Genomic DNA, 18972 nt, shown 5'->3' with positions numbered 1-18972 from the left:
AGCTTGTTAAAACACTGGTTCCTAGACCCTGCCTTCAGAGATTCTGATTGAGTAGGTCTGGGGTGGGACCCAAGGTTTTGCATTTCTGATAGGCTCCTACCCTTTGGGGAGCATGATCTAGACTATAGGTATTAGTTGTGGTCTTGTGCTTGAACTGCTTAGAAAACTCATCTAGGCCTTCACCTCCCTACAAGAGATCTTATTTTGCCACTTTAAGCTTCACTCCTCTAGAGAGGCTGTGTGTTTAAGCCCCATGGTATTATACATGTACAGAACAATTAATGGCTCTGACACCTGGAGCAATTTTCTTTCCCTCTCAGAGGTTCTGTCTCCTTATTTGTAAAATAAAGGTTATTGGGAGAGTTAAAGGTGGTATATTATCCCTAATCTAAAATCTAGAACATAGAAGAAATTCTGTGAATGTAAACCTCTGTTTCTACATCCTCCTCCTCATTATACTGTTATGGAATATCAGTCTTTGACACAGCCTTCCAAATGTTTTTCTCTGGTAGCAAACTGTTATCCTCAAAGAGCCAAATACTATTTAGAGTCAAAGGAATGGCTTAGCTATTACCTAACTGTGTGACTTTGGCAATTCTTTTTCTCTCTCTCTGAGCTTGATTTGCTCATCTGTAGAGAATAGTGTTTCCTGCACCATAGGCTTATTATAAGGCCCAAATTGGAGTACTTATGAAAGCGCTTGAGAAAATACAAGGCATTGTGCAAATGTAAGATGCTTGCAAGAACAGTAATTAGTAATAACAAAGACCGAAGACATTACCAAGACAATATTTGACAGAGGGTCCAGTAAGAGGTACAGATAACAAGGACTGTAAGAGCTCAGAGAAGAGAATCTCTGGCTGAAGAGGTCAAGGAAATAAATGACATTTGAGCCTCAAAATATAGAAAGATTTTGGACAGCTGTATGGAGGGCTGACAGGTGGGTGCAATTGAGTGTGAGTAAAGAAGGGGTATACTATATTCAAAACATACAGAGTGGTCAAGCGTAGCGGCTCATGCCTATAATCCCAAGACTTTGGGAGGCTGAAGCAGGAGGATTGCTTCAGCCCAGGAGTTCAAGTCCAGCCTGGGCAACATTGTGAGACCCCGTCTCTACAAAAATGTATTTTATTTTTTTTCAAGACACACTTTTGCTGTGTCACCCAGGCTAGAATACAGTGGCGCGATCTCACCTCACTGCAACCTCTGCCTCCTGGGCTCAGGCAATTTCCATGCCTCACCCTTCTGAGTAGTTGGGATTACAGGCACATGCCACCATGCCTGGCACATTTTTTGTATTTTAGTAGAGACAGGGTTTAACTATGTTGCCCAGGCTGGTCTCGAACTCCTGAGCTCAGGCAGTCCACCTGCCTCAGCCTCCCAAAGTGCTAGGATTAGTTTTGAGCCACCACACCCTGCCAACATTTTTTTCTTTTTCTTTTTCTTTTCTTTTTTTTTTTTTTGAGATGGGGTCTCACTCTGTCGCCAAGGCTGGAGTGCAGTGGTGCAATCTCAGCTCACTGCAACCTCTGCCTCCCAGGTTCAAGCGATTCTCCTGCCTCAGCCTCTTCTCCTGCCTCAACCTCCTGAGTAGTTGGGACTGCAGGCGCCCACCACCACACCTGGCTAATTTTTGTATTTTCAGTAGAAGCACGGTTTCACCATATTGGTCAGGCTGATCTCGAACTCCTGACCTGTGATCTGCCTGCCTTGGCCTCCCAAAGTACTGGGATTATACATGTGAGCCACCATGCCCGGCCTAATTTTTTTTTTTTTAATTAGCCAGGTGTAGTAGGTTGTGCCTGTGGTCCTGAGACAGCAGGATTGCCTAAGCCCAGGAGGCCAAGGCTGCAGTAAGCCATGATCACACCACTACCCTCCAGCCTGGGTGACAGAACAAGAGCTTGTCTCAAAAAATAGAAAAAAACAAAAAAAACACTCAGATGTGGGAAACAGAAAAATTACGTTTCACGCAGGTAGGTGAACATGTGTTAGGGTGAAGCATGCACACAGCAGAAGATTCATTTTAGAGAGTGATGTGCAATAAAGATGCAGCATTAGTAGACTAGGGCCAGATCAAGACACTTGGACTTTATCCTTTAGTCAGAGAAGAGCCTTGAAGGTCCTAAAGGAGAGGGCACTGCAGGAACTGATTCCTTTCAGGGTTGAGAAGCAGAAGGAGGTGATAATGAGATGACGATGATGATAGCTGCAGGGTAACAGATAACATTGATTGATACTTACTGTGTATTTACAGCAACCCTATGATGCAAGTACTAAAGGAAACTGAGGCAGAGTGAGGATGTCAAATGCTGCTCTTTTATAAGACCCAGCAACCATATCAGCCTACATATGCCCCATACTTAGTCAGCTCAGATCTCTGGCTTGTCCAAAGGCTTGGGAACCTGCCAGGCCAAAAGCTGTGTGGGCAAGTTATTATTTTTAATAATGTCACAGCCCCCCTCATCCTTGTCCAGGCTCACTCAGAGCCTTGTCACGCTCCATGGCCAATGTTTCTACATGTCATTTCTCCATAGTTCTGGTTCTGGCCACCATAGAGTTACCAGGATACATTTTGGCCAGCTGCATGATTAAATAAATCAGCCAGTTAGGTTAATTGTTTCCATCCTTTTAGCCCTCCAAACTCACTCTCTCTTTTTCTCTCTCTCTATCTCTGTGTGTGGGTACGTGTGTGTGTCTATGTCCTAGGAGAGGATGATAGACTAGTTGACATGTTTTATTAAACAGAATAAATTCGATGCATTTATAAAAATAAGAAAAAATAGGATTGGGTGGCAAAGAACTAGTCTTATGATTTTTAACTGATTTACATATTTTGTGTATAAATATTTTTTCATCAAAAGTTCCAAATCAGGGATAGGTCCCACACACCACACAAAATATATTACAGACATTTATATGGATAGCAGGAAGGGAGACAGAGGGCTGAAATTTTCCAGGCACCTAGTGATTGATAGGGGCTGAGGCTCCCCCTGACGCTTTATTGAGTTTCCGATGATTATCTCTCGCTGAGACATTTTTTACAGATGACGGTCGAGCTGTCACAATGGACCATGGGGGAAAAAAACCCAACAATAATAACACTTTAATCTTTTTACTGCACTGCTCCCTAGTATCTCAGATTCATCTTCCCTGACGCACGCAGTTCATTATTCTGCCCCTCCCTGGATGGGAAATAAAGGAAAATAAATATATATGTAGACACACTTACCCACATACATACACACACAGAGACTATATAAAAGAGACCAACTTAGAACCAGAGAGGGGCAGAATTTATTGTTCTTTTTGCAAGTGTTGAGGTTTATTAGTAGAGATGCTGGGTTGGCTTGGAATTGGCTATTAATTACAGCATTTTTTATTTGTTTTTATTGCAAGTTTTTAACATCTTGAAGAAAAGGCAGAGGAGAGGCAAGCAGGTATAGAGATGGGGAACACAGAGGGACCACATGTGACCAACCAAGTAGCATAGCTGCCAAAAGGCAAAGAGGGCAGCCACCTTCTTCTTGTTGCCAGCCCTGCCCCAGAGGATCCCTGGAATGGGAAGAACACTGCTTTGGATAGGATGGGGCTGGGGAAGGAGGGGGAAGAGGGTGACCTCAGGGTACTTATAGGACACATCTAAGGGAATCTAGATACTTGTGAGCATGTCACTACTTTGTTAGGAGAGGTGGGAAGTAGAGGAGGTTAAAACAGAGTTTTGATGGGTCTATAGATAACCGAGTAACAGATTCTTAAGAATTTGCTCCACCTTATAAATTTGGTGATGTGAAGGTGAGATGTGGGCTCTGGAAAGCACTCCCTAGGTCTGCATTAAAAGAAAGGTTCCTGAACCAGAGAGGGTGCCGCACTGACTGTCATGGGCCACAGGCAGGGACAGTAGCCTGTCGTCTTCAAGTTCCTTTCCATCCTTCCTGGTCTCCCCCTTCCCTTTCATGGAGGTGAGAGAAAATGGGCTTGGGGTCCCTGTGGGAAGGCTGCCCTGGAGGTGTCTCTAGTGGAATATGTGTTGACCCAGTCTTTAATTCATCAAATCTATTCTGAGCCCCACTGCTGTAGTAGGATGGGGTGATAATGAGGTGAGGTCCTATTCCTAAGGAGAGAAAGCATGATGTCTGTGAGAACCATTTTCAAGCAGGGGCTGGTCCTCCAGCCATCGGCTAGCCTAGGTGACCATGAGTGCCTTCTCTATATAAAAGATAAAGAGATGTTGAAGACACAGTGTCTGTCCATCAAGAACCTGTTTCCTGCTTGGGAAGACCGAGGCTGGAGGATCACTTGAGGTCAGGAGTTCAGGACCAGCCTGGCCAACATGACAAAACCCCATCTCTACTAAAAATACAAAAATTAGCCAGATGTGGTGGCATGCGCCTGTAGTCCCAGCTACTCAGGAGGCTGAAGCACGAGAATCAGTTGAACCCAGGAGGCAGAGGTTGCAGTGAGCCAAGATCATGTCACTGCACTCTAGCCTGGGTGACAGAGCGAGACTCCATCTCAAAAAAAAAAAAAATAAATAAGTGAGAGCATGCAGTATTTGGTTTTCTGTTCTTGTGTTAATTTGCTTAGGATGATGGCTTCTAGCTGCATTCATGTTGTTGCAAAGGACATGATTTCATTCTTTTTTATGGCTGTGTAGTATTCCATGGTATCGTACCATGGTGTAGTACCACGTTCCATGGTATAGTACCAATGAATAATAAAGTCATTATCATTTACTACCATGGTATAGTACTATGGTGTAGTATTCCATGGCATAGTACCATCATTCCATGGTATAGTACCACGTTTTCCTTATTCCATCCACCATTGATAGGCACCTAGATTGATTCTGTGTCTTTGGTATTGTGAATAGTGTTGTGATGAACATATGAATGCATGTGTCTTTTTGGTAGAACAATTTGTTTTCTTTTGGATATATACCCAGTAATGTGTTGAATGGTAGTTATAAGTTCTCTGAGAAATTGCCAAACTGCTTTCCACAGTGGCTGAACTAATTTACATTCCCTCCAACAGTGTATAAGTATTCTCTTTTCTCTGCAGCCTCACCAATAACAGCTATTCTGACTAGTGTGAGATGGTATCTCATTGTGGTTTTGATTTGCATTTCTTTGATGATTAGTGATGTTGAACATTTTTCCATATGGTTGTTGGTTGCTTGTATGGCTTCTTTTAAGAAATGTCCTTGTCTTTTGCTCATTTTTTAATGGGATTTGTTTTTCACTTGTCCAGTAAAAGGATCTTTAAGTTCCTTGTAGATTCTTGGTCAGGTACAGTGGCTCATGCCTGTAATCCCCAGCACTTTGGGAGGCCAAGGTGGGTAGACCACCTGTGGTCAGGAGTTCAAGACCAGCCTGGCCAACATGGTGAAACCCTGTCTCTACTAAAAATACAAAAATTAGCCAGGTGTGGTGGTGCATGCCTGTAATCCCAGCTACATGGGAGGCTAAGGCAGAAGAATTGCTTGAACCTGGGAGGCAGAAGTTGAAGTGAGTCAAGATCATGCCATTGTACTCTAGCCTGGTTGACAAAGTGAGACTTCATCTCAAAACAAAACAAAAAACCCACCTAAGTTCCTTATAGATTTTGGATATTAGACCATTGTCAAATACATAGTTTGAAAATATTTTCTCCCATGCTGTAAGTTGCCTGTTTACTCTGTTGATAGGTTGTTTTGCTGTGCAGAAGCTCTTTCATTTAATTAGGTCTCATTTGTCAATTTTTGGTGTTGTCGTGCTTTTGACTTAGTAATAAATTATTTGCTAAGGCTGATGTCCAGAAGGGTATTTCCTAGGTTTTCTTCTAAAATTTTTACAATTTTAGCTTTTGCATTTAAAGCTTTAATCCATCTTGAATTGATTTTTGCATATGGTGAGAGGTAGAGGTCCAGCTTCATTCTTCTGCATGTGGATAGCCAGTTATCCCAGCCCCATTTATTGAATAGGGAGTCCTTTCCCCGTTGCTTATATTTGTTGACCATGTTGAAGATCAGTTGTGTATAGGTGTGTGGCTTTATTTCTGGATTCTCTATTCTGTCCCATTGATCTATGTGTCTGTTTTTGCACAGTACCGTGCTGTTTTGGTTATTGTAGCCTTGTGGTATAGTCTGAAGTTGGGTAAGGTGATACCTTTGGCTTTGTTCTTTTTGTTTAGGATTGTTTTGCTGTTTGGGCTCTTTTTTGACTCCATGTGCACTTCACCATTTAGAGTATATAACTCGATTGTTTACATAGTATATTCACAAGAATTGTGCAACTATAATGACAATCAATTTTAGAACATTTTTATCACGCCATAAATAGACCTCATATTCATTATCAGTCGCTCTCCATTTCTCCTCAACCATTCCCAGCCCCTGGCAACCACTAATTTACTTTCTGTTTCCATAGATTTGCCTAATCTGGACATTAAATATAAGTTGAATCTTATTGTATTGAGACCTGTTTGAGACAAGGTCTTTCTGTGTCCCCTAAGCTGGAGTGCAGTGGTATGATCACGGCTCACTACAGTATCGACTTCTGGCTTAAGCGATGCTCCACCTCAACCTCCTGAGTCGCTGGGATCACAGGCATGAGCCACCACAGCCCCTGGCTAATTTTTGAATTTTTTTTGTAGAGATGGAGGTCTCTCCATGTTGCCCAGGCTGGTGTTGAACTCCTGGGCTCCAAGCAATCCTCCTGCCTCAGCCTCCCAAAGTGCTGGGATTACAGGTATGAGCCACCATGCCCAGCCTCATTGTGGTTTTGATTTGCATTTTCCTGATGGCCAGTGATGTTGAGCATCTGTTCATATGCTCTTTGGCCATTTATATATCTTATCTGGAGACATGTCTATTCCAATCCTTTGTCCATTTTTTAAATTAGGTTCACCATTGACTCTTGTGAGGTAGGTGATACTGTCTCTGTTTTGGAGATGAAGAACCTGAATCTCACAGATGTTAATAAAGTCACACAGTCAGTTTTGCTTTCCAGACTGACTGACTCCAGTCCCCATGCTCTTTCTAATACACGTTGCTGCCTGCTGAGGATTCATACTGGGGTCACCAGGGTCCTCTTATGTGGCCGTTGACTAGCAGGAAGGGAGGAGGAAATGAAAAAGGTGGGAAGGAAAATCTGTTTGAAGGCTGAGTGCAGTGGGTGGCTCATGCCTCTAATCTTAGCACTTTGGGAGACTGTGGCAATAGGAACACTTGGGCCCCAGAGTTTGAGACCAGCCTAGGCAATATAGGAGACTCCATCTCTTTTTTTTTTTTTTTAATAAAAAAATTTGGCCAGACACGGTGGCTCACTCCTGTAATCCCAGCACTTTGGGAGGCTGAGGCCGGTGGATCGTGAGGTCAAGAGATTGAGACCAGCCTGGCTAACATGGTGAAACCCGTCTCTACTAAAAATTAGCTGGGCATGGTGGCACACGCCTGTAATCCCAGCTACTCAGGATGCTGAGGCAGGAGAATTGCTTGAACTCAGGAAACTTTTTTTAAAAGAACAGAAAGTCTGTTTGAGAAATTAATTGGTGCCGGGTAAGAGGAGCCTCTGAAAGTCAATAAAGGATGTAGATGTATTGCAGGTTCCCAGACAAGGGGACATGTTAACTTAAAAATTGTCATTTCCTGAGTACAAATTGTTTCTTTTGCCCCTTCCTATATCACATCACCACAAATTTTCACAGCAACCCAATTAATAACATTAGTGTTCCCATTTTGCCATGAGAAATTTGAGGCCCAGGGAGATGAAGTAATTTTTCAGAGTTATAGGATCCAGGTCTCTCAGCCTCAAAATTTGAATAATTTCCTCTTAGAGATACTCTATAAAAGGATATTATTTTTATATTATTTGTAATACAAGTTCTTGAGACCAGGGCCCATTCTTTTTTTTTTTCTTCTTTTTTTTTTTTTTTTTTTTGAGACAGAGTCACTCTGTTGCTCAGGCTGGAGTGCAGTGGCATAATCATAGCTTACTGCAACCTTGAATTCCTGGGCTCTAGCAATCCTCTCACCTCCACCTCCAGAGTAGCTTGGACTATAGGCGTGCATCATCACGCTCAGCTAATTTTTTTATTTTTGTAGAGACAGGGTTTTGCCATGTCATCCAGGTTGGTAGCAAACTCCTGGGCTCAAATGATCCCCCACCTCAGCCTCCCAAAGTGCTGGGATTACAGGCATGAGCCGCCACACCTGTTCTAGGGCCCATTCATTTCCCCATGGCAATAACTTAATGTTTGGTGGATGAATGAGGAGACAGACTAGGGTATGTGATGTAGAATGACCTAATTCCAACTGGGATTTTTTAGGGGGATAGGTGGTATGAGTGAGGTAATGGGTAGAGGTCTAATACCAAGATGTAGTGCCCAGGCATCCTTGTTCTCTCTGGAGCAGGACCATGCAGGTGGGAGGTGGGTTTGGCCAGCCTGTGTCTTTCTTGTGTTCTTAACAAGAACATTAGGGTGGGATAGACCCTCAGACATCATCTAGTCTAGTGCCTTTCTGAGGAGCAACACAGTGGGCTTTTTAAATATATGTTCCCATGCACTGCTTGTTGAATCTGAATAGCTGAAGTAGAAAACTGGGAATCAACATTTTTTGACCAGTTATGCAGGTAATTCTGTCCCCACTAAAGCTTGGGAACCACTGATGTAGAAAAACTCCTCTACTTTAAAAGCAGGGAACTTAGGGGCACAGAAGGATTGAACCACGTATCAAGTTGGTGAAAGGGCCACTTTTGAACTCAGATCTCCTGTCTCCTAGTCTGTTGTTCTTGCTGATCCCCATGCAGCTTAATTCATTAACAGAAACTTACGGGACCATAGCATTCAGGATAAAGTCCAGACCTTTCTCAGGATCAGGCCTCTGCCTGCTTGGACAAGCCGATCTCTGCCTGCTGTTTCACCTGCCTTAACTTGGCATTCCAGGCACACTGAAGGGTTCCCAGTGTCTTGAATGGACAGATAATGCCGTCTTTACCCTCTAGCCTTTGCAAATGCCATTTTCTCTCCTGGAATGCCCATCCTCCCCTCTCCACCTGTTAGGTTCCCCCTTTTCCTCAGGGTGGTTTTTCAGGGAGATTCCTCCCCAAGCCATGTTTGCTCCCATGAGACATCTGGTATATCTCTTAGCACTTACTATAGTGTAGGTCCTCAGTAATGGGGTAGTCATTAGTAAGTGGATGGGTGAAAGCTCATGTGAGCTCATTGCTGAAGCTGCATAAAATACTGAAGTGGGCCAGGTGTGGTGGCTCACACTTGTAATCCCAGCACTTTGGGAGGCCAGGGCAGGCGGATCACAAGGTCAGGACTTCGAGACCATCCTGGCCAACACAGTGAAACCCTGTCTCTACTAAAAATACAAAAATTAGCTGGGTGTGGTGGCAGGCACCTATAATCCCAGCTACTTGGGAGGCTGAGGCAGGAGAATTGCTTGAACCCGGGAGGCGGAAGTTGCATTAAGCCAAGATCATGCCACTGCACTCCAGCCTGGGTGACAGAGCTAGACTGTCTCAAATAAAAATAATAATAATAATAATAATACTGAAAAATACTGAAATGATACTGTATGGAATACAGAAAATGTTAGGAACTAGTTACCATCATCCATGAGGAGCCCAGGGTCTAAGTGGGGAGTGAAAACAGAGGGAAAAACATAAGAAAGTATTATAAGCAGAGTTGTTAGGCAATAAGTAATTAACTGCTAAATTGATTTGTACAGTCAACTTTACAGAAATTTAGGACAGAGCTGGAAGGAGAGGACTTCCTGGAAGAGGAAGACTTGAATTGGGTTTTAAAGAACAAGTAGGATTTAGAAAGGGAGGAGACTCTTTGAGGCTGTGGAAGGAAATGAAGGACCTTGCCCTCTGGGGTGGTCTCATGTTGACCCAGCACAGAGAAGTCTCCCTCTTGCTCCATCTCTTGGCTGAAGACAAATACAAGAGGCAGAATTGATAGCAGTCACTGAAATTAAGGAAGCAGCCTGAAGCCTGACATTAGTATGGCTATCTTCAGGTTATAGTGAGGATTTAGTGAGAGAGTATATATAAAATTCTTGGCATAAAAAGGCCTCATTTCTCTCCAACAGTATGAATTCTTAAAAGTAATTGGAATATGTAATTGGATTTGAGAGGAAGGAGACTCTTTGAGGCTGTGGAAGGAAATGAAGGGCCTTTCCCTCTCCAGGCAAGTTTTTCCCACTGATCTGACTCCCCACTTAGATCCTCAGCTCCTCATGGATGATGGCAGCTAGTTCCTAATATTTTCTATATTCTATGCTATATCACTTCAGTATTTTTTTTTTTTTTTTGAGACAAAATCTAGCTCTGTCACCCAGGCTGGAGTGGTATGATCTAGGCTTACTGCAAACTCCATCTCTACTAAAAATACAAAAATTAGTTGGGCGTGGTGGCAGACACCTGTAATCCCACCTACTCTAGAGGCTAAGGCAAGAGAATCACTTGAGCCTGGGAAGCAGAGGTTACAGTGAGCTGAGATTGTGTCATTGCACTCCATCTTGAAAAAATAAATAAATACATTTCGTCTTGAAGCTCTCTAAACTTTTTTTAGTTTAAATGGTGGTGAAAGGATAAAAATGATGAGATGAAGTAACTCGTCCAAGTTGGAAAGTCAGAGAGACCTTTCTGGTGGGTTGTAGACAACTCCCTCACACACACACACATTGTAGATGGCATTCCTGAGCAGTGGCAAGAGGGGGCAAGTGCTCTGCTTCTAACCCAGGGTACTGTGATGCCTCAGCAGGGTCTTAATTTGTGTAGAGTCTTCAGTGAGAGGAAGCTGAAAGGCCAGAGGCTTCTTCCTAGAGACTTGAGCTTCAGGTTGTATCAACCGACCCTGAATTATTATGTAAGGCTTGGACCTGTGGGCCTTGGCAGAAGCTGCACAGTACAGAAGCTAGAGCAGAGGCCTTGCAGCTACTCAGGCTTAGAGTGTAGTCCTAGCCTACCACTGACCAGCATTGCAAGTTGAGCAGGCCACCTAACTTCTTTAAACCTGTGTTTCCTCATCTGTTCAATAATGATGATAGTACTTGACCTCTCTGCCCTACATGGATTATCATGAGGATGAGAGAATGATTGCCTTGAAGTGCTTCCTACACTTTAAAACATCGTACAAACATAACAGGTTATTCTCTTATTTGTCTTATTAGTCATAGAGGTTCCCTCTCATGGAAACATGTTCACATCTTTAAGGCAAGGGCACTGCTAGACATTCCATGACATTAGATGGCACTGGCTCCTGGGAGTGGCCAGTAGAGGCCAGAGGCAAACTCAAAGCTAGGGTTTCCTTACCCTGCAGAAATGAGCAGTAAATAAAGCTTTTGTTATTTAGAGACCATTGCAGGATTTTAACAAGTGTTTGGCTGTCAAACAAGAAACTGCTGAGTGACACCCAATGAAACAGATGGCTCTTAACTCAGAACTCTTTCCTCATGCTCACTGTGCCCTCCCTCCCTCCCTCCCTCCCTCCCTCTCTCCCTTCCTTCCTTCTTTTTCTTTCTTTTTTTAAGATAGGGTCTGGCTCTGTTGTCCAGGCTAGAGTACAGTTGCATGATCTCTGCTCACTGCAACCTCTGCCTCCCTGGCTCAAGTGATCCTACCACCTCAGCCTCCCCAGTAGCTGGGACTACAGGCATGTGCCACCATGCGCAGCTAATTTTTGTATTTTTTCTAGAGATAGTGTTCACTATGTTGTCCAAGCTCAAACTTCTAAGCTCAAGCGATCCACCCGCCTCGGCCTCCCAAAGTGCTGGGATTACAGGCGTGAGCCACCGTGCCCGCCTCACCGTGCCTTTCTGAGAGGAAAAGTATATGCAGGATTCCCCAGATGAAACCTTTTTTCACAGAGAAAATATACTTTTGGAAGCCCAAGATGAGATAATAACTGTTATTGAGAGGTACTATATGCTAGGTACTGTACCTAGCTCCTTTATTCATAGTGTCTCATTTAATCCTTACAACATCCCATGAAGGCATTACTGTTATTATTTCCACATATAGATAAAGGAGTCTGCCACAGAAAGGTTAGGTAAATTGCTTAAGATTACACTGTCAGTAAGTTCAGAACTGAGACTGAAACATAAGTGGTCTGACGTCAGAGTTCAGCTGTTTAACAGTCATACTCTACTGCCCCCACAAAATACGGTTGACTGGTATTACTTTTATTTTTATTATTCCAAAACCAAAGATAATATTAGGGCCTCATTTATGTTTGACATATTTATTTGTTGATTCAGCAAGTATTTGTCAAGCACATACTCACGGCCATACAATGCTGGGCACTGGAGAAGGTAGTCACACTTCCTGTCCTCATTGAATTTTTTTTGTCTAGTCAGGAATCATAGTCAAGCAGGTGCTTGCAGTAGAATGTAATAAATACTAGAATTGGGAGATGCCTAAGGTGCTAGGGGAGCTCTTAGGGGCAATAACTACCTCAAACATAGGAGGAATCACTGGAGAAAGTGACTTCTAATCAGAGGCCTAACAGTATATTGGAGTTAGCCAACTGAAGGCATGGGAGAGGGGAATGTTCCAGGCAGTGGAATAGTATTTACAAAAGCTCAGAGACGAGAAAGAGCATTAGAAAGGCGATGATGAGTGATGAGACTGGTGAACAGTGTGCCTCCTCTGGACATTCCTTATTAGCTGGGCTATGACACTGGCACTCTCCTGACGTTTGCACCAAAATAGCCCCAGCTGTGTTCCTTGAGTTCATCTGCTGTTTATGGTAAGCAACCTGTGTATAGCTCTGTCATTGCATGTGTGAAATTATATTATCATTTGTCTGCTCAGTGGTCTGATTCTTGCATTAGGATGTTAGCTTCTGAAAGTCAGGAACTGTGTCTTATTTATTATTATATCTCCAGGAACTACCACCCTGCATTGGTGCTCATTAAATGTTGTTTGTTGAATGAATGATGTGTTTTCTTTGTAAAATGGATTATACCTTTCTTGCTTTCTTGAGCCAACTATCACTTTTCATCAGGTTCATCATTATATCCGGCAGTTAATGTCCTTTGTGGCAGTTCAGTGATGCCCTTAGGGGCTTTTGAGGTGCTGTACTCTGAATTCCTTTTTCAGCTTTTCATTGTCCTGTTCTTTTCCCTGCCTGCCTGACCAGTGCTTGATTGTAATTAATCTGCTTGGTTCTGTAGCATCCTCCCTGGCCTTATTTCCTTCTCCTCATCTGCAGTGGGCTGGAAATAAGATCACCTAGCATGATTTGATAAGACTGTGACTAAGGGCTAGTAATCTCTGATTGAGATCCTGAAGGGCTCTCTGATGGGAAAAGTGTAGATGCCATTGCACATGGGACTTGTATGTTAGAGGCCTTTTAACTTCCTGTTCTTCCTGCTTCAGGAAAGGTCAGATAACACTCCTGGGGTGGGGGCAGGCGGGTCATCAGTCTGGAGAGCCCATATCAGGAGTAGAAGGCTCATTGACCATTGATTCTATAAACCACAAGGGAGTGTTGTCTGTTCTCCAGCTGCACACTCCACCAACTTTATTTTGGCCAAACATTTCAAATGCTTCCACCCACACTAGCTTATCTGAGTGCTACCTATAAACTTCAGGCCATTTTCTTAAGGGCAAGTTCTGCAGAGTGTGTTTGCACCTTCACCCCAACAGGAAAACAGGATGGAATAAGAGTCAAGGCTGGGACCAGGACATCTGGGTTCTACTTCTTTCTTGGTCTCTGATTTCCTCATTTGGAAAATGAGGGTGACATTATGATATGTGAGAAAGTGTGACGACAACCACTTATTAGCTATGTGACCTCTAAGCCTCAGTTTCCTCATCTATAAAATGGGAATAATAATTACCTACTATGTAAGGTACTTATGAGAGTTAAATAAGATTAATTGTGTAAAGTGACCATGTCAGGCATACAGTAGGTCAGTAAATGTATGGCTGGGCACGGTGGCTCACACTTGTAATCCCAGCACTTTGAGAGGCTAGGCAGGTGGATCACTCGAGGTCAGGAGTTCAAGACCAGCCTGGTCAACATGGTGAAACCCCTTCTCTACTAAAAATAGAAAAATTAGCCAGGTGTGGTGGCAGGCGCCTGTAATCCCAGCTACTCAGGAGGCTAAGGCAGAGAATCGCTTGAACCCAAGTGGAGGCTGTTGTGAACCAGATCGTGCCACTGTACTCCAGCCTGGACATCAGATTAAGACTCCATCTCAAAAAAAAAAAAAAGAAATATATTAGTATTAGGAAGAGGCATGACACTCTTCTGGCTTTTGGAACTTTATATAGGATGTTCAGTATTGCAGGAGGAGTAGAAGCATAGACTCCATTCCAAGACCACTTGAAAAAGAATGGTTCAGAAACTGTCTGGTGCTTTTGATTACGTGAGTAAAGTCATCTCTTGACTGAGTGTACCTCTTTATCCAGTGAGAGGTAAGAGGAGCCTGTCCTCTGTAGATCCTATGCTGTAGACTTGGGGAGAAGAGGAATACAGGTAGTCAGGACCCAAATTCCACCCCTACAAACTCAGCTCAGGAGGGAATGCAAGAGAGTGTGTTTGCACCTTCACCTAAACAGGAAAACAGGATGGAATAAGAGCTAAGGCTGGGACCAGGACATCCAGTCTTCTACTTCCAGTTGCCTGGTTAACTTCCACATGGGGCAGAAAGAAGCTCCATTGCCTGAGCAGGGGAGAGAGTGCTCTGTGGGGTCTCATTTCCCAAGGGAAGGCCCCACAGGTGGGGTAACATTCTAATTTATTGTCCAAACTAGAACTGTCTATAACAACAGATACAAACCAGGACCCCCTGGGTAAACAGGGTGTGTGGGATCACCCAACCCAGAAAGTCTTGGAAAAGTGATGGACTGGTTTTAGATTATTTTATATCAAATCAGAGTAAGAGAATCACAAATATTAGCACTAGAGTGAGCCTGGGGGATTTTGGTTCTTTGACCACATGAAATGCTTATTCGTCTTTCAAAAAAATGTTTATAGGTCTCCTTTTGATTTGGGTAGAAAGTTAAAAAGTATTAAAAAAAAATTTTTTTAATGTTTATAGGTAATTTTTTATTGTCTTTTTTTGTTTTTTTATTTTTTATTTTTTTCTATTAGGTAATTATTAAGGGTAAAAATGCAGTTTACAAAATTGCATATACAGTAAATTCCAATTTTGTAGGGGATACACACACACACACACATACACACACGCACGAAATCTTGGAAGAACATATATCAAAATCTAACATGTAGTTTCTCAGTCACTAAGATCTTGGTCCCTTTTCTATTTTTAACTTTTCTGTGATTTTAAAATTTTAATTGCTTTTATATTTTTTTACGTTTTTAAAAATTAAAACTAATTTCTTACCAGAATGTAAACATTTTCAGAGCAGAGAGGTATATTAATCTTCTGCTAAAACAGCCTCTGTCTCCTGCCCCACTCTTCCCTTATCCTACCCTAGCCTGCTTTCTTCACCTGCATAACTTCTCTTCATCCTTTAAGGCTCCTGTCTTCTGGGATCCTCTCTTCATCCCCAGGTTGAGCTAAACTCTCCTCTGGCGTTCTAGTATATTCTCCTCTTCTACCTCTAACAGAACATTTATCTCAAACAGTTCTATAAACATCTGGTTATTGTCTGCCTCCCTCCTCAGTTAGTTCAGGGACCTTATCTGATCTATTTCATGTCCCCAGGATGAATCCTAACATATAACAGATGTCGGTAAACATTGTGGAACTAAAGAGCCTCTGTTTTGCCTCTTCTTACCCAGCACAAATGGCCATTTTATGTTTAGTAAGTAGGTAGATGGATGAGCAATGAATTAAAATGCCAAGAGAAAACAGGTGAGATTGGTGGCTCGTGCTCTCATTGCTAATGGAAGGGTTTGTGTTACTGTCTCCCCAGTCCTGGTCACCCGAGAGGATGACTTCAACAACAGGCTGAACAACCGTGCCAGCTTCAAGGGCTGCACAGCCCTACACTACGCTGTCCTTGCTGATGACTACCGCACTGTCAAGGAGCTGCTTGATGGAGGTGAGAGCAGAAGTGGAGGATGGGTGGGGTGGGGTTTGGCAGTGGGGAGAGAGTACTTGGCAGCCTCTTTATTCTGGAAATAACATACTTCCCCAGAGCCCCATTATCCTCCCAAAGCTAGAAATGCCTCGAGAGCAGCTGGAGAGTACTTACTGAGAGTGGCATGCACACAGGTGGTTTGCCTTCCTGTGGCTGATGTGTGTTCTCTGCCTACTGTGATGCACCATGCCATCCTGCCTGTCTGCATATACTGTGACAGTTTTCTTGGTTGTTCTGTCCCTAAAAGTGTTCTCTCTTCTCCTCTGTGACCTCCAAAGCAGAGCTAATGAAACAAAGGAGAGGCTCTTTAAATCCCTACTAACTCAGGTCACAAAGACATCCTCCTTGGTCCCATCCGAGTCTCAGGCCCCTTCCATTACTCTGGGTTATGGCACCCTATTCTTTTCTGTCATAACACGTCACAACCTGAAATTGTTCAATAGCCTTCTCCCTAACTTGTTTTTCTAAAAGGCAAGAACCATGACTGACTTGTTCAAGTGTTCCCTGCATCTACTATATGTACTTGGCACTTAGTAAGCACTCAATGAATATTTGTTGAATAGTGAATACCCTCCCTTGGGAGAACATCAGTTAATTGGAAGGACAATGTATGACATCCCCAGACTCAGGCTGGGCAAGTCCTGTCCAGGTCTGGTAGTGTTACCTGCCAGATACATCCCAGCCACTTTCTCTCCCACTTCCCCATGTCCCACTCCAGCCTCTCCTTGGGATAGGGTGGGAAGCATCCTGCCAGGATGTGTGGTGCACAAGCCCCTGAGTGACACATGCACTGCATGGCACATAACTACCTGTTCATGCCCCTTCTGCTGCTTTTTGGGGGCCAGGGATCCTCTCTTGGGGCTAGATCCCAGGGTCTTCTTTGTTGGGATCATTCTTCATAGAACCTGAGAAGTGGAAGGGTCTTCAAAAGTCTCTGGGCCACTCTGATGATTGCTTGCCTCTCTGCCAGCAGAACTCTCTCCACAGCTAGCTAGCTGACATTTTTTTTTATTTGGTCAGAGACAGAAGGAACCCTCCTTCTTCCCCAGATAGTTAAGCCCATTTTACTTCATCTCTGACTGGTTGAAACTTTTTTTTGGAGACAGAATTTCGCTCTTGTCACCCAGGCTGGAGTGCAATGGCGCCATCTCAGCTCACCACAACCTTCGCCTCCCAGGTTCAAACAATTCTGCCTCAGCTCCCTAGTAGCTGGGATTACAGGCATGCACCACCATGCCTGGCTACTTTTGTATTTTTAGTCAGGCTGGTCTCAAACTCCCCACCTCAGGTGATCTGCCCTTCTCAACCTCCCAAAGTGCCTGGATTACAGACGTGAGCCACCGTGCCTGGCTGTGGTTGAAACATCTTTTTAATGAGCTGTGTTCTTCTCTGTAACTTATGCCAACTGTCTTTTGCTACCTAATCACTTTTTCAAAACCAGTCTTCAGAGAAAGTTCTTTCAGTCCCAGAGCCTTTGCCTCCACAGGCCCAGCATCCCCAGATCATCCTCTGATTTGCTTCTGGGGACTTCTTAGAAACAAACACCTAATCTTGCCACTTACTGTCAGCCACACTAGCTTAAAACCCAGGCCTGGCCTGTACCTCCAAGTCTGCCCCAGAGCAGCCAGAATATGCTTTGGTCTGGGGCACAGCCACTGAAGGGCAGGACTGTCTGTGGATGTGGTAGCAGTGCTTGGGATGACTGACGCTTTTGGAGGGAGAACTTGCTGCTCTCAGAAGCAGAGACTTAGAAAATGTCCCCAAGCAGAATGCTGCTTCCTTTGTCCATTGGGAAGCTCTGTGACAAGACATTTGTAGCTAAGAATGGGAGTGTTCACCAAGGACTTTTTCTCTGCCATGCCTTAAAATCAATCAATACTCCCAGCTATTGTCCAGTAGTTTGCATTCTCTGCTTCCTCCCAGCCCCCAGACAGAGAAATCACTTTATAAGGAGCCCCTCTTCCTAGCCTTCTAGATCGAACACCTTTGAAATGAAAACACGAGGGGCTTTTATGAAACTGGCTCCATCCTCACCCCTCAGGCCAAGGCGTCCCTTTGAGCTGTTGCAGGGGCATGGTTCCTGCCTGTTAACTTGGAACAGATGCACTTAGCCCCCACCTTTACATTTCTCCCACCTGCCTTTTTAGCCAGCATCTATTTACACCCCCACCCTAGCCTCCCAGCCTCAAGGGCCAAAACCATTAACCCACTATTTCTCCCTCCCAACCCTGAACAAGTTGCCGTCACTCAGGGCCTGCAGGCTGCCAACTTCTGACCTCCCTTCCCCCTTGACCTCCCTTGGTCTGCCTGTGTGTGTGACCAGCCAACCGAGAGGCAGGATCCTGCTCTATCATTCTAGGGACTATTGCCAGTAATATTTTCAAAGTCTTTTGACCTCAACTGACCCTCTCCAAAGGGTTTCAGGGAAGGCAAGGGAGCCTACCTTCCTGCCCATCCAGCTTTCTTGTTTTTTTTTTTTTGATATGGAGTTACACTCTTGTTGCCTAGGCTAGAGTGCAATGGCACAGTCTCAGCTCACTGAAACCTCCGCCGTCCCGGGTTCAAGTGATCTCCTGCCTTAGCCTTCCTGGTAGCTGGGATTATAGGCATGTGCTACCACTCCTGGCTAATTTTGTACTTTTAAGTAGAGACAGGGTTTCTCCATGTTGGTCAGGCTGATCTCAAACTCCCAACCTCAGGTGATCCTCCAGCCTCGGCCTCCCAAAGTGCTGGGATTACAGGCATAAGCCACCGCACCTGGCCCCATCCAGCTTTCTTAGGCTGTACTTGCTACCAGCTTTGCTGCAATAACCAAAGGGAGATTCTCTCTGTGAGATCCAAAGCAGGTCTAAATACAGAGGCCAGCCTGTGCTCATAGGGCCCACACAGAACAGTTTCTTTGCAATAACTCAGTTCT

General features: G+C 44.0%; 1 protein-coding gene across 1 annotated transcript in view; it reads left to right on the top strand.

The window, feature by feature from the left end:
• The window catches only part of CLPB (ClpB family mitochondrial disaggregase), a 146482-nt gene that overhangs the window by 58820 nt on the left and 68690 nt on the right, over positions 1 to 18972 (top strand). Inside the window, exon 5 of the mRNA XM_021675089.2 lies at positions 15888 to 16016. Coding sequence (XP_021530764.2) covers positions 15888 to 16016 — 129 coding nt within the window. The remainder of the gene's footprint in view (positions 1 to 15887; positions 16017 to 18972) is intronic.

The sequence above is a fragment of the Aotus nancymaae genome, unplaced genomic scaffold (genome assembly GCF_030222135.1).
Source record: "Aotus nancymaae isolate 86718 unplaced genomic scaffold, 86718_ANA_hifiasm-v0.15.2.pri h1tg000059l, whole genome shotgun sequence".
Lineage (NCBI taxonomy): Eukaryota > Metazoa > Chordata > Mammalia > Primates > Aotidae > Aotus > Aotus nancymaae.
The sequence above is the reverse complement of the archived record's forward strand: the minus strand, read 5'-3'. Positions and strand labels throughout refer to the sequence as shown.